The sequence below is a fragment of the Neopsephotus bourkii genome, unplaced genomic scaffold (assembly GCF_033783945.1).
Source record: "Neopsephotus bourkii isolate Nb327-2 ecotype Australia unplaced genomic scaffold, CSIRO-AGI_Nbou_v1 NB_140, whole genome shotgun sequence".
NCBI classification, from domain to species: domain Eukaryota; kingdom Metazoa; phylum Chordata; class Aves; order Psittaciformes; family Psittacidae; genus Neopsephotus; species Neopsephotus bourkii.
Window position 1 is genome coordinate 916,499 of NW_026900657.1, and position 16,059 is coordinate 932,557.

The following is a 16,059-nucleotide window of genomic DNA, read 5'->3' on the forward strand; positions in this document are numbered from 1 at the left end:
TTGCATACATTACTTATTTTTTGCACAATACCTGCAGCATCTTCTTTAATTGAACTCATTTTTCAGTGGTACAAACTGCACGAGCAGATAGAAAGAACCAAATAAATTCTTGCAATCTCTGGTAAAATCAACTGTTAGCAGATACTACTGAAACCTGAAGCTGGAAGACCATGAAGATCTTTTGGCCAGCATCTCCAAAGGTATTTAGGAACCAAATCTTTTTGAGTCAGGCAGCTACACAGCAGGTACTGGAACACCTTAGAGGACATGGGTTCTGATGACTCAAGGAAATAGGTTTCTTGACCACGTAAGGGGAAGGAAATGAGGAATAAAAAGAGATTTACCATGGAGCGGTGAACCAGAGGGGCTGCTTGAGAGGCCTGGAACAGGGCTACAACGTCCTCCTTGCTTAGATGTCAGCTCTTGCTCGATCTCTTCCAACCCTGCACTCTTCTGGAATCGGCTCATGCGATTTACCACCCGGGGTGACATGTGTGTTCGCACACAGGGCTGGCCGCCGTAAGGATTGATAGGAAAAACATGGGAAGTGCCCCGAAGTGTGCTGACCACAACCCAGCGGCAGTCATGGCTGAAGGAGATGTCCTGTACCTAGAACACAGGGGAGTGAAATGGGAAAGCAGTCACCAATGTACATGTATCTAACAAAGGAAACAGACAATCATGCTTTACACAGACACAAATCTTAATTGGAAATATGAACAAAAACCTCTAAGTTTAGGCAACAACTTGAATTTCTGCATGTATACCGATGAACTTTGTATATATTCAGCATATGTTATAAGCTGCAGTATAATACCCAGTTCTAAGTTGTGTGTACGTTGCAAAATACTCTGAGAGTTTTCTTTTCAACAGGCCTGAACTTCTGGAAACAAACCCTGCTGCAAAGCACCGCAGAAAGCCACGATTTTCAACTAGAATTTAGTTCTAAAAGGAGTTGGGAAACCGTTTCAATTACATCTTTTGTTATTTGCTCCTTTCATTTTCAGCAATTACCCAAAAAGGGAAAAGGGAAGGATGAGAAGAAGAGAGAAATCTCATCACTAGGCCTGATTTTGACAAATACTGGCATACAAAACTGTACTTTTAGTCAACACAAATACCACGTCCTATGCAACTTAACAAACCAAAAATCAATGGCCAGTACTTTCAGAAGCTGTCTGTAATGGTCTCTGGTCTTGCTACTGTCAGTGTATCCCTCAGGGGAGCTACTATTCTCCCTGGTATCCCTGGACCTTCTTTGGATTTAGAATTTTGTCAAGAAAAAAAATGAACAACTTTGGCCATTTCTCTCTATAAACCCACTCCATTGTACATATAATATTTATTAATCAGCTTTTGAAGTCCCAGTAAAGACCCCAGCTGGATTTCTTCTTACACATACAGGTGCTTATCCACCACTTGAGAAACGCAAGTCTTATTTTAGCTTAAAATGGCCAGTCTTGAAGCAAATATAAAACTCCAGTTAAATAGTTTCTACTGCAGTTAGTCACTGCATAGATCCCAGATACAAAGTCCAGAAGGATTTAATTCCCTTTTAAGTGTGCTTTACACAACGCTTTGATGGAAAGCAAATTCTTGTTCCTGAAGGAATGCTTTAAAAGAGAGATTAAAGTTTGTTTCCAGCCCTGTACTGGCAGACAACTCAAGAAAACAAGCAGCCTGGGTTCAACTGATTTATCATAGACAAAAAATCCTAACCCAATTCTCCTAAAAATGTTTTTAAAGGTAAAAGCTGACTAAAAAGAACCACGTACGCAAGTGGGATTTGCCACGGCAAACAAACATATAGACCAAGGATTAGCTGCCATTATATTATTAAACAGCATGAACTAAATAAAACTCTTTCAGATTTCACTGAAGGCAGCTTTACAATACACCAGGTACTCCAACTGGAGTAAACACTGATAACATCTTGACAAATATTCCAGAAATGCACTCCAGCTATTCCAGACAAAAGCAGCAAGTATTCATCAAAGTGCAAGTTTCCAACTGAGCCCTGAAGCCTTTGAGATAAAACAAGGATTTAAGTCTTGTGACTTGTGACAAGATATTTGGCTGACAGACCGTCACGACACAAAATGCTTCATGGACATTACATAGATAAACTAAAAAACAGTGCTACACACCTGCTCTTTTCAACTGGGGTGACATATCCAAATGATGTGCTAATGATACCGCCAAACAACCTCCCCAAAACCTGACAGCTTTGGCACTTTCAGTGATGCTGGTATTACTGACATCAAGTCACAGCACTTAGAGCTCCTAGTTTGCCTACAAAGTGTTTCACCTAAATAGATTGCTCAAAAAGGATCAGAGACCCCACAGGGATTAACAAGAGCCAGAGCGCGGAGTCAGAGAAAAACTATGGCACCAAGAGAATTTCACTTGCTGTTTAAAGAGGCAATTTCTCCTGGTCGAAATCAAACCTAAGAACTGAATACAAATTGCCAGTCTCAGTTACAACAGAAAGAGCCCCAAGATAATAAAATCATTCAGGCTGTTGCATTACAACTCCAATCCCATCCAAGGCCCTGTTTTCTAACTTCTAACAATGCAAAGAAGGGCTGTGCCTGTCATGAGATGTGGCCCCTCTGGACACATCACTCTTCCCAAGTATATGGTATTTATTTTAGATCCAGCTTTAAAATCCCTTCCAGATTTCTAAAAGCACCTATCTGTCCCAGCCTCAAGAGAATGCTTTTCTCCTCCTTCCTCTCTGCTGTTCTGCTCACTCAATCTGTAACTCCAACATAGTTTTATCTGTCCTGCTCAGATGGTTCATGCTCCTTGCACAAGTGCAGCTCTAGGAGGGACTTTACAAACCTCCTTGTGAACTGACTGATTTGGGCTGTATTTGAAGGACAGGCTCAGGATGCCTGTGCCTCTTCAATCTCTTCCTGCTGCCCTTCAGCTGATTTCAACAGCCAAACTCTTTAAATCACTGCTTTCACTCACATCTGCCACATACCCTCTCTTACCTTACGTTATTTGGTAGAGAACTTTTAGAGGATGTTTCTATGAGATGACAGAGAAAAAAACAACCCCTATCTCACTACTGCCTAACAGAAATGTGTGTGTTTCTACACGAACACTCGGTTGTCAGTACGCATCCTTACGATTTTATGTTGTTTGAAAAAACACATACAACAGCCCTGGCATAGGATGACACAAGCCAAGAAACCGGGAAACAATCATGACAGGATGTTTTTCCCCAATGTAAACATGACACAGAAAAAAGTATTCCTGATCTTCAGGAAGAAAGCTTGGAACAATGTAATCCAAACCCCTCTCTTTAAAACAGCGATCACGAACACTCGCTGCAGTTAGAGCGGGTGTCATTGTCATGACTACTGAAAATATGGCTGAAACCACAAAGACCAAACAGATTTTTTAGACTCAGTAATAACAAGAAAAAAAGTGTTGACAGATAAGTGCGAAATGAATTGGGATTTATAAGAATACAGTTATGAAACCCTACTTGGCAGCGACAAAATGCATTGTGGAAACCACCATGACAGATGCAATGATGCTACCTATCTCCTACTAGTCTCAAAAATGGCCTTGTCTTAGAACCACAGAATTCTATGACATTTCTATATGGACTGGAAAGGACCTTAAGATCATCCAGTTCCAACCCCTGCCATGTGCAGGGACACTTCCTCCCGGGTTGCTCAAAGCCCTGTTCCAACCTGGCCTTGAACACTGGTTTTTCCCAGATGAGCAATGAGCAGCAGAACCACAGAGAGTCCAAGGAGGTAATTCAGAGAGTATTTCCGATTTCATAAAAGGGCATGAATCAAACCAGCACAAATCCATCTGTGCAACGCAAAGGAGTCTGCAACATTCCGGTAGTCCTGGAAGAAAGCTGTGAACCAGGCTGAAAAGAGGATCCTTGGCACAGCAGTCTGGAAATGACTTCAAAAAATCAGCTGTGTGTGTCCACAAAAAATAACAGGTATCAATTAATCACATCAGCCTTGCTGTTCTCCACCACGCTGTTACTGTACATTACACAGAGTTCTTGACTGCCTATTGTATAAACAAACTGCACAGTGGCCCATTAGTGGTTTTCAAGTTTATGCTAAGCGCTGCAATTTATTGCTGTCCTTTAGGTTAATGTACTATTATTCCATGTATTTATAATATATTTCTGGAGTTGTTGTTAATTATGATGCAATGTTTAGATACCAAAGATCAATCACGACCCCACAGTGTTTACAGATATACGTTAACAAACTACAAAGTACAGTAGATCTCTCACAATGCAAAGTTTATTCTATAGCTCAAGGTCAACATCAGATTTAATACTCACATCTGTATTTCAAAACTTTATCTATCCTCTTCTGTCTGGGCCAGTAAAGGGAATTATAGACCTGAGATTTTGTTTAACTTGGGAACCTTTACAATAATTTAAACTGCAATACTAAATACTTTTGTGGGAGCATCAGTGCTTTCTTCTATCTCCATTCTCGTTTCATCCCCTTAGTCTGTGAGCAGTTTTGTTTCTTAAGCTTCAAGCTACATTTCTCATATCGAAAAGTCTCAGTGAAATCCCTCGATACTCAAAGTTCTCATCAGAAAGCACCAAAGGCTCTTCTGGCCCAAAGGAATGCACTTATGACAACCGCAGAACTCTATAAGGGTAACAGCACACATGCTCCAGTGTGCCCATGTCTAAACCAGTATTCTGTGACTCCCATCATGCAGGAGGTTTGCCCATATGTTATAGACTATTCAGCTTCCTTCACAAATCCAAACATTACTTGTCAAACCCAAAAGGGCTTCTGGCTGCCCAGACATGATGTACCTCTTATATATTACTGTCTGCTACTGTATTAATGATGAGTTTGTTGGGAAAAAAATAACCAGTACCCTTACAAAACTCTCAATCCTATTTCCAGAGTCATGGACAAGGTGACTGTTTTCCCAGCAGAGATAATCCAACAATGTTCCAGATGTTCTGGGAGGCTTTAGCACGACTTGGAAAGAAATCATCCAGTACTTCGATGGAAAGGAAATAGAGTCTGAGACAGGTTTTCTTTACAGGTGCTAAGAAAGAAGCCTTTAAACACGCTTGTATTACACAATGAGACCTCCACCATGCAGCTTCCTTCAACTTTGCCGTTTCTCTCATCTTCACCATTTGTTTCTTCCAGTCCTTTCCACCAAAAGCATTCACTTCAGATCTCTGTAACTCCTTTTCAGTCTGCTTTCCACAATGACTGCTCTTCTGCTTCTTTTGACTTCTACTCTCCTAATGGGCTGTGCTGTGAATCCTACGATGAAAATCCTTCGGAAATCTGAATGACAATTTAGCTGCCATGTTCAGGGTCTGACAGTAGTATTATTTGATACCTGGACTCCTACCAGGACATGCTGTGTCTTCAGCTTTACTGAAGCTTGTACAGACCAAACAACTACTTCTGATATTCTGGAAACCTGGAGGAAAGCATTTGAACCGAAGGCTTCACAGCTGACATACATTCATTTGCTTTAGAGAGGGGACTTTATGCCATAACTCTTTCCTTATTCCCACAACTCCTCCATATTGAAACGTGGTATAATTAGAACATATTCACAAAATATGCTTTTAAAGAAATCAAGCCATAACCCAAAGAAAACAAAACAGAAGCGAAAAAGCATAGAGAAAACTTATTTCAAAAGCAGTGGATGAAAAGGGGCCCATCAGAGGAATGGCTGATGCCACAAGTAATCACCCAGGACAGGCAGTGGCCTTGTTTACCACCACTCTTGGGAATAACAGACAGCCCATATCCAGCCTCTGTATTTCAAGGCTTCTAAAAGTTAATATTGTACTTGCTTGCTGCACTGTGCTTAAATGTATACTATCACTTATGCTCTTAGGAAGGAGAAGGACCTTGCTGGGCTACCATGTACCTCCCCAGGCAAATCCGCTCCTGACGTATGTGCATAATGCAATAGTTAGGAAACAAAGCTCACAACACTGAACCATGTGTTTTCACAGTAATTATAACACATAAATATTAAAGCACATTTTGATCTTCCTGGTGCTCTTTTTTTCCCCTAGGGTCCTTTTTCCCATTGTGGTAACTTATATGAAACACAATTTGTGCATTTTCGTGCATTTCACCACATTCAACTAAACTTCCACAGTGAAGTGAAACAATAATAAAGCACGACTGGCACTACTGCAATACGAACTTAAGCCAGTTTCAGGCACACTATGCAGTGTCACAGAGAAAACACACCATTTGAAGGACACGACTTAAGTATTTAATCATGCTCTGCAGGGAGATGGCAGAAATAAAACCCCAGTTATCATTAAAAAACGAGAAGAAGCAGCAGGGCCGAGGAGGCAAGGGTCAAAATAAATTACAGAACTGGACTGCATCTGAATTTTTTTTTGTTGGGAAAATTAAGGAAATGATGTAGTAAAAAACAGATGAAAAAATAATAAAATCATGGACTGCACAATAGGATTTATAAGAGCCACACAGGCCCAATGCTGTCTCCCTGAGTCATCAAAACTGATTTCAGGTTTGTATAGAAACAACAGCAGAATCCGACCACTGAGAGACACTCAGGTAGGGTCCTTGAGCCAGAGTAGCTGCTTTCCTTTAATAAGTGAAATTGCAGATGCCACTCTGTGTACAGCTCTGTCTCCTCAAGATAGTTAAGCTACTTTTAATTGCAGCAGTCTCTCATTGTCTGCTTCCATCAAAGACTGATCGACTTCCCTAAATCTATCTTTATTATGACAAGATTGTCCCTAGGTTCTTTCCAGACATAAGGAAGTCTCTCTTTCAGAGACTATTTCAGACTATGCAACTCCATAACCACATCAAGGATAGGAAGAAACTTCTATTAACCACAGAGGTCTCCATCACATATTTGCAAATGCTTCCACTGTTTCACTACCTGGACACGGCTCATGACACAACCTTGACCAGTCCCTGTGAAATCACGTCACAAAACATCCATGCTTTTGCAAGGAAAGTGTAAAATTGCATGTGTTCTGGGGCAGCCCCTGTTGGAACGTTTTTATCATTCCCTCTGTTTACCTGCGCGGGCTGAACTCAGCTATAGCAGCAGTCTGAGAGTCAGAATAACAGAAGCCTGACAGCATAAAAGATGACAGAGGACCCTGGCCAGCAGCCCACTGATGCTATCATTGCGTTTATTTGTTCTAGGTTGAGATAATTCTGTTTTCAGGGATTTGGGTTTTTCTCTGTTTACAATTTCAGATCAAAGAGGAAGGCTCCTCGGGTGACAGTTTAACTTCCATTGGCAAGTAAATGAGCTTCCTCAGCTCAGAACATGCTATACATTCATTAAAAACCTTCCTCAATGCTCTTGGGTGAAAAAAATGAGTGCAGTAAGTGTTGACTCACACTGCAAGAGCTGTAGGACAAGGAAATGCACCCTTAGCCAAAACGTGCACCAAATACACATGCACATTTTTCTCCTTTGCAGCTGAACTGTGCAAGCATGGAGAGCTTCAGTTCTCTCTCTGGTATGGTTAAATACATCCAGCACTTGCAATGAACCTTCACAATGTAACACAGTGCAACAAACACACGGGTTTATGTTCTCTTTGGTAAAAACATCCTAAAGCATAAGTGGTACTTAAAGACTAAAAGATATTAATCCAATGTAACTGAAACAGTGACTTCTGTCCGTGTTTGCAGAAAAGTAACTTCAATATTGTGACCTTGGTACTCACATCACTCGAACCATTGAAGTACCTGGGCACTTCACATCCTTTCATGGCCATTGTCCTCACAATTCCCGTCCGAGGCAGAGGTCCACTTTTTATCACCCCATCCTCACCTGAGTCACACAAAGAACTCAGTGGCTTTGACAGGAACTAAGTGATGTTTGCAGGCCTGACTCAATGTTTTAGTCAGCACATAGGCTTCTTCCTATTCTTGCTGCTCAAAGTCAGCAAATACAACATAGATTTGCAATAATAATACTTTAGAACTCAGTAACGCTGTTTTATGGTTCGAAGTGTGCAGGTATAGAGAAGGATAACCATGTTATGAAGACTAGCTGTGAACAGTCGGGGACAATACCACTACTTATCCTTAATTGTGTGTCAAGGGGAATGGAAGCTGAAAATACCCACCACCTTACCACGCACAGTATCCACATCTCTTCAGCATCACGAAGCCAGCACCAAGTGGACTGGCACAGCAGACAAGCCCTAAAATCACCAACAAAACTCCTTGAAAGATGGCTAGCAAATGCCTTTGGACACCACTCCAGGGTACAGTGACCATCAACTGGTCAGAAAGTGTCTGTGACCAGACACTGAACACTGGTACAATCTGCTGTGAGCAACATTTTGGTGCAGGGAAAGCTTATCTTTGTGGAAGAATCTGTAACAGCTCCATCCCTTTTTCCATCATTGGGCAGAAAATCACAAACAGCACAAGCATAGCTATTGGGATTGACTACCAATGCAAACACAACGTTCTGTATTAAATCCTTTTTCACTTTTCTTAAAATTAAAATAGGAAGTGTCTGATTTATCTCATTCATTAATGGTATGGTTTCAGCAGCACTGCCTGGTTGGAGTGGCCAACTCATTGCAAATGCTTAGCATGAATTCTGCTTTGGCTAAGGGCAAGATCCTGATGAAAGGAGACAAAAGCCCTAGAGATCTCTGTACACCCAGGCTTTGTATTTCAGAAATGGTCAGGAGAAGGTAGAAATGGTCTTTTAGACCGAAATTTCTCAACCCCAAACTAGAATTTATCAGGAATTTAGAAAAATGACAGATATATTCTTTAGTTTTGTCAAAGTAACCACACAGCTAAAACATCTGACTCAGAAGAAAGATGTGGGTGACTTAGAGACACTGCTTGACTGCAGTAAATCGATCAGAAAATACCATTATTAAATGACAACACTTGCTGCTTCTTCTTTAATATACACTAAGTGTGCAACTTAATCCACTTAAGATGTGAATGACAGAGGGGACTTCCTGTCACCTCCTCTTAGGAGACAGATGTGAAAATCCAAGCTACTGCTCTGTCCTTCAAGCACTAAACACAACATAAAAGGGAGAACTGGGTGGGAATTGTGCAGCCCTGCAAGAGGGGATACCCCAGGGCTGATGTTCTAAACTGGGTGAAATAACTCAAATGTGTAACACATGATATACCTGTCCATATTTGAAACACCAAGATAGATGGCTCCCAAGTTTCTGTTCCCAGAGCGAAAGTGGCATGCCATGCCAAGTATTATTACACAAAGCATGTATCGCATATCCAATATACCTTGGAAAAATTGGTCTTACAGAGTACTCCATGTACAGTCAATTTGTGCAGCAGCACTGATCCCTGGAAGGGAAATTCTATGTGTCCCACAGCTTAGACACAGCCATTCAGACAAGTACAGGAAACTTTTATAGACATTACCAATGTGCCAGTTCTTTGTCCATGAACTAAATGGCCTTATAACACCAGAACAAGCTAATGGATCACAAGGGAAGAAAAGAAAAATCACGCATGGGACATGAGGATATTTTGGGAAATGTGTGGCAAAGCTCCATTGGCCAGAATCTCACGTGCAAAAGCAGATGATTTCAGTGTGGACATTAAAATACCACATACAACAAGGGCATAATGAGGATGTTGAAACAATTTATAACAGGTTCTAGCTAAACAAATTTTGACACTGATAATCACTCATGTCCATCAACACAAATTAGACCTTTTTATAGCTCCAGTACAGAAGGTGACCTTTAAGACCACTGGCCTTGATTCACAGTTAGCTTGAAACCGAGGTGGGGGAAACAGAAAAAGTCTGGTTGCAAATGTGCAAATACTGTTCTAACCAAGACAGGAGGTACAGAGGCTCCCGGTGTGTGCCTCAGAATGTCTTCACAGGGAATTTAAACTGAACAGTCTCCAAAATTCTTGTCTAATGCTACTCATACATGAAATTTATAGAACAGAAGAGCAGCGCCACATCCTCCCCTTCTCACTAAACAACGACAGCCACTGTTATTCCAAAAGAAAAAGTAAACCCAATTATATTATGTAAAGATTTTAAATCACAGATGTGAACTAAGCATCATAGGTACCAATGCAATCTTGTTGCTGGATAGTTTAATTATCAAGAGACTTGTGAAATCCATCAATGTGCCTCAGACTGGTTAGAATTTTCCCTACTTTACACTGCCCCAAAAGCTACACTGTTCCCATCCCAAATGAAAGCAATGTGGCAAACTGGGAAAAAACTTTACTATGTTGATTCTGAGGATTTTAATGCAATGCTTTCCCAGAGATGCTAATATTATACCCCCAAAAAACATGTATCAAGAAAGGTTTATTCTCTAAGCCATGTTATGGTTGGTTTCCAATGTATGCCTTAAAAACAAATTTATCAGCTGTAAAAACCAGAAGAACTTCTTTGTTCTGAGTGACTGGAGCCCTATGCTTTGGGTTTCAATACTGATTATAGGATATTTCCCACTTTTTGTATGAAAGTAGAACAAAAATAACTCTAACACATCATAGTACACACTCAAATGGCAGAGTATATGTATACACACAGATCTCAATGACCTTTATATTATTGATAAAAATTACTTATCAGTACTGTATCCCATATGGACAGTTTTTCCTTATTTCCTCTCACTTTCCAGATTGGTTATTCCCTCCTATAATAAACCACTGCCTGTAATAGTAATTATACTGTTCCAGAGTAGTAGCAGCAAAGCTTCAGAGTATTTAAACTATCAGTAGCTTAAATTCACACAAATTGAAACATCCTCAACCACTACTACATTAAATAATGTTTTCAGACTGTACCTGTTACAAAGGTAAGGCAAAAACCGTAAGGGAAACTGCAGAACTCACAGGAAAAAGACACAGCTTGAAAGAACTAGTCACTGTACCACAATAATTCAAGCTTCCAGTGTCAGGGTCATAACCACAGTGCCTGAGGCCTCTCCCTGTCACACCAGGTTAAATGTGCCAGCCTGTCACAAGTCTGTGCTTTCAGTGTGTAATTGCATCAGCAAGTGCAATACTCATTTCTTACCCTGTGGTGACATTGTTATTTATGTATTTAAAACAGGTTCTCCAACAGTTACTCGATCCTGCAAAGGTGAGGCTCTCCTGATGCCTAAGAGCATTGCAGTGAAGGCTTCAAGCATAACATGCTGAGCTGCTTCTACCATACTGATGCTTAGCAAATGTCATCTCTCCCTTTTATCCACTTTACCAGTAAATCAGTTTACTGAGCATTATTTAAAAAACCATTTCAGACTTCTTCACCCTCTTCCAATAGCCTGATTTACTCTTCCACCTCTAAGAGTGGGATTTCTAAACTGCAAAGGTAAGCACGCATCACTACAGCCTCCAGTGGGTTCACCCACTTGACTAAAGTGTAGACAGAAGTTAATCACGGTCTTTTGATTAACTCTTCCTTTCAACTCTCCAAGTGTCCATCTTTGGTTTTACCATCAAAGTCAAGCAAACACTGACAGTCGCTTCAGGGGCACCAGACAAATGTTTAACATGTTACATGAGAAAAGGTTAAGTACAAACACAGCTAATAATCTGGGCTCTTTGGAGCTAGTGTCATATCTGAATAAATCTGACAGCACCTCATTGTAAAGGGCAAGAATTTATTATTGTCCAGGTTAAACACTGTGCTTTTATCCTTTCTGTGGCTACAACATAAGAAAGGCTCTTTGTGTGCTGAAACAAACATTAAAGTGCCAACATACACGAAATGTATAAGGTGTCTGGGGATTATTCTTCAGCAAATAGTTTAACTTACTTTGGCTTCAGTCTCTCCCCTGTGAAGTGTATACAAATGATGGACGGCACTTTGTGATGATGACCAAGGATGTGTCAGTATTTGAAAAACATGGAAATCATGGCCTAATGTGTCAGTAGTGACCAGCAACATCCCTGGGTAAAACAAAAAGAAAAGAAAAAAGAAACACAAAAGCATAAGAGATTAATCACTGCAAAAGAAGAGGCTTAAGAATGTCTATCTAAAAAAGCGAGCGTGGCTTACACTTTGTCTTCTGGAAACAACAGAGAACAGTTGCAGGATATTACTGAATTGAAAGAGATTCACTTCATAAAAATGAATCAGAACTTCCACCAAGGTCACATTAACAGTATTACTACAAACACATTACAATGCAGATTTATGAAAGCCAACTGAAAAATCAAGGAATATCCTAAGTAAAGTTGAGAACTTGTGTGACCAATATGAAGCACTGAAGTGATGCATGTTAGAGCGAAACCCCAAAATGCTCTTCACTGAGAAAGAGCCAGTATAAAAAAGATTGATGTTTCCACAGGATTAATTTTTGGAAGAAGAGACATTATCGAAACAGAGCCAAAACAACCCAGACCAAAAACAAGCCTGAAGAAACATCTTCCGTATAAATGCATGTGAAAGAAACTGTCTGATTTATTGCTTGAAAGGCAGCAAATCAGAGCTGAGAGCTTGCAGTGAAATATTAAATTAGGTACTAACTTCATTGAAACCAGGTCACTGATGGATGTACTGAAATGATTATATTAGATCAGCAGAATCACAGTAACTTATATATGCTATTTACTTTTTTCTTCCACTATGTGTCACTCCATAACCCAGTTTTTAAACATTTACAAATGTATTTGAAGTCAATTTGCTGTAAGTTTGTATACAAAAAATAAGGATTTTTGTACATACAAGGGAAGTATGGATCACGGCAGAATTTAGGACCATGATAAACAAACATGAGATTTATTTTTCTGTATAAAAATGCCCACATGACCATGCTGAGTAATGAAATTAAAGAAATTATCACCCAAAGTTGTCCTCCGACATTTAATTAATGTCAAGTACAAAGTGGTTTTAGCAGTTTAATAGTTACATCGAAGTGCCTTCTAAATAATTGCCAAGGTACCCTCTGTTAAAGAAAACCAGGTATTTCCACACAGCTCCGTTGTTAATTCTCCACATAAATCACAATTGAAACCTTTTATCCTTCAGGAGGAGAACTCAGTTCTCTGCGTTTTCCAGGACACCTATTTCAAGGATAAACGAGTATCTTCTATCTACCATAAGACTGTTCGCTTTCCCAGTTTATTTACACATGGCTCCACAATTCACCTTTTCCTCTTGTGCTCACTGCTGCCAAGCAAACACGCACAGTACAGGTCTGGGAGCTCTCACCCGTTACCACTGAAGTCCTAGCATGTGCCACTTCAGAGATCTGGAAAACAACCCCGGTGTGCACTGAGCAGCAGGGAAACACTCTCTTAATGAAGATTAACTCTTCCACCGAACCCCTGTGACAGCATCACTACAACAGCATCCTCAGTGTTCTCCCTCCTGGAATCCCCCTTCCCTCACGCCCAAATAGAAGGATTTCAGCAGCCAAAGCCTTGAATTTCTGGGGCCCAGCATCACTTCCCTGCTCCTCCTCTGAAGCTGAAGCAGATTTGTGAACACAGGCCTCAGCTCATGGGAGGCAAAGCACAGCCCTGAAGCCTCTGAACACAATAACACTGCACCACTGCAGACATCATGGGAGCACAAACAGGCGATTGCCTCAGTTTCTCTTGACCATACCTCTCCTGAAATAAGGAGCTCAGCAAGGTAAGCAAATACTTTTGAGACTGAGGCCCACCAGCAGCAAGGTACAAAACTGAAAAGAAACCCTAACTGCATTTAGAGACAAAACTGCTGCAGGTTTCCTTCTCAGCTTGACCACTGATGCTGGTAAGGGCTTGGCCAGAGCGCGAGACCACCCACGCTGCACACATCCACTTCCTCGGAATCACACAAACACAGACTCTTAAATCTGACCTCAGCAAGATTCCCTCCAGTAGACATACTTTTACAGTTACAGGCTGTTACTTGGATCCTCAGTGTTAGAAATGAAAGAGAGTTTGTTATGGAGCTAAGAAATCCGTGAGTGCATTTGGGTATTATGTTTGGGCGGTAAGGCATGTGAGCTGAGGTTGGTTGGGATGTTAATGTTGGCTTAACTGGCAATTTCCTTGATTTGTAGTGACTGTGTTGATAGGAGATACAGCTAAAGTTGCTCAAGTGCAAGTCAGCCAAGTCTTTAGTGTGGGATTATGCACACAATTTGCATTAATTCTGTTCTGCAACATCACAAAATAGACTTCCCTTCTAGTGAAGTGTGCCGTCCTCAATAATATATAGCATTTCCAGTGGAGAAAGCTGGAAGCAAATAGGGGTTTGTGTGCTAGCATTAGGCTGTCACTATCAGAGCGAGGATATCCCAAATGATTCTAATTCAACACAGTGAGAATTTATTTTCTACATTCCCATGTTTTCCTCCCCTCATGCACTAGATAGCTTTATATAGAAGCTGAGTGTGCTTCTGGTCCATTAGAGCTCTCTCTTATTCCAGATGGAAAGGACCTTTGGAGAAGGGGAAGCTGGAAGAGACGAACACATAAAGCTCCTCTCAACAGTGAGCAGACGGCCACAGAAAACCAGGGGTTTTTTTCTTCCCCCCCCCCCCCCCGCCAAGTGCTTGAAGTCTTTTATAAATCCATATGCAGAGCTGAGTGCACCCAGCGATACGAGCACAGTGGTCTTCATGTGTATCCCATCACATGGCACAGTGCAATGAAGATCGTAAAAAACCCCCTTGAAACGAGCCAAAAATCTGCCTGGAAGCTGGAACCAGAAAGCTATGTGATAATCCCGAGCCAGTGAAAACACAGGAATTACCACGCTGCATTGTCCATCAAATCCATCGGCTGTTTAGCTAACCAGGATCTCGTTTCCAATACTGGCTGGAAACGCAGGTGGCTGCGGAGGGTGCAGCAAACCCCAGGGTATGTAGGCAGGGGAGAATTCCACCCTTCTCCTCACAAAGACCTTTTCCCAAGTCTGTGATCTCAGTCAGAGCAGGGCACTGGTAGGCAGCTCACTTTGGGACCACACACTCCAACATACACAAAACCAGTGTACGGTGTTAGCTGTTTGTTCCTATGATGGTACACACCATACCTGAGCAAATGAAGCTGTGAAATACTCTTGTCTATCAGCAGGTCTGAGTAGTTCCATATGATTTACATGGGTTTTCGTTCCATATTGATGCCTTTGGGTTTTGGGGGTTTGGGGTTTTTTGGGCCTGGGGTTTTCATCTGGTTTTGCTAACTTGAAGGAGTGTAGAGGTGAAAGATAATATATTTGCGGGTGGAAGGGAACTGGCTTAAAAACAGAAAGCTGGGAGCTATCTGATTTGGCAGTTTTGCATGCCTAATCTAAAATCCTGCTGTCTGTCACTGCTTGGAATCAATGCATTTTATTAGATGAAAACAGAGGGAAAACAGGCCCTTCCTCCTGCTAGTGGCTGTATTTCAGCCAGGTAAAGGAGGGCCTTTCATACTCCTGCTTGCATCTGAAATACAAACACACACTCACAGAACCTGGGTCAACACAGAGGTCCCAAGCACAATACCACAGATGGGAAAGAGCATGTATTTCTAAACCAGGACTTTGAAGTATCTTATTCCTGCTATTCGACCAATAAATCACTACTGGTTTAGAACGTTTCACTTGGGTCTGGGGGTGGGATTTCCCAGCTCTTGTGACTTCACACTGAAGAATCACAGTTCTCAACTACAACAGCCCAGCCATTTCGCTTCTCTCTCCACCTCCCTGCAACAAAAGGAGCAGCCCCCCAATAGAAACACCGAACCCCAGCAGAGAAACATGAACTTGAGCCTTGGTCCTCACCTCACTTTCACTTTCAAGTGCAGGAAACTTCAACTCAACTCTCTAAAAGCCCTTGTGATGGTTTCCCCCAAAAGCTGCTTAGACGGAAATATGGGTTAAAGCTGTCGTAGGTTCAGTCCAAAACGTTTTCTCTTACGATGTACTTGATGTATGAATAATCATAGATGAAAAGTGAATAACTCTTGAGGATTTCCTGCTTATTTTTCAAACTGGCATTAATCCCTGTTTAACAGATAACATCTGAAATCAATTGAGAGTCTTGCACACACAGAACCCAGTGGAAATTTATGTGTAAAGCAGATATTACTT

The 16,059-nt window shown here is 41.2% G+C and overlaps 1 protein-coding gene across 16 annotated transcripts in view; it reads right to left on the bottom strand.

Annotated features, from left to right (window-relative positions):
* The window catches only part of BCAS3 (BCAS3 microtubule associated cell migration factor), a 363,292-nt gene that overhangs the window by 244,728 nt on the left and 102,505 nt on the right, over positions 1–16,059 (bottom strand). For all 16 annotated transcript variants that reach the window (XM_061368506.1, XM_061368578.1, XM_061368559.1 and 13 more), the window contains 2 exons: positions 11,803–11,936; positions 345–609 (listed from right to left, as the gene is read on the bottom strand). In XM_061368506.1, the coding sequence (XP_061224490.1) occupies positions 345–609; positions 11,803–11,936 (399 nt within the window). The remainder of the gene's footprint in view (positions 1–344; positions 610–11,802; positions 11,937–16,059) is intronic.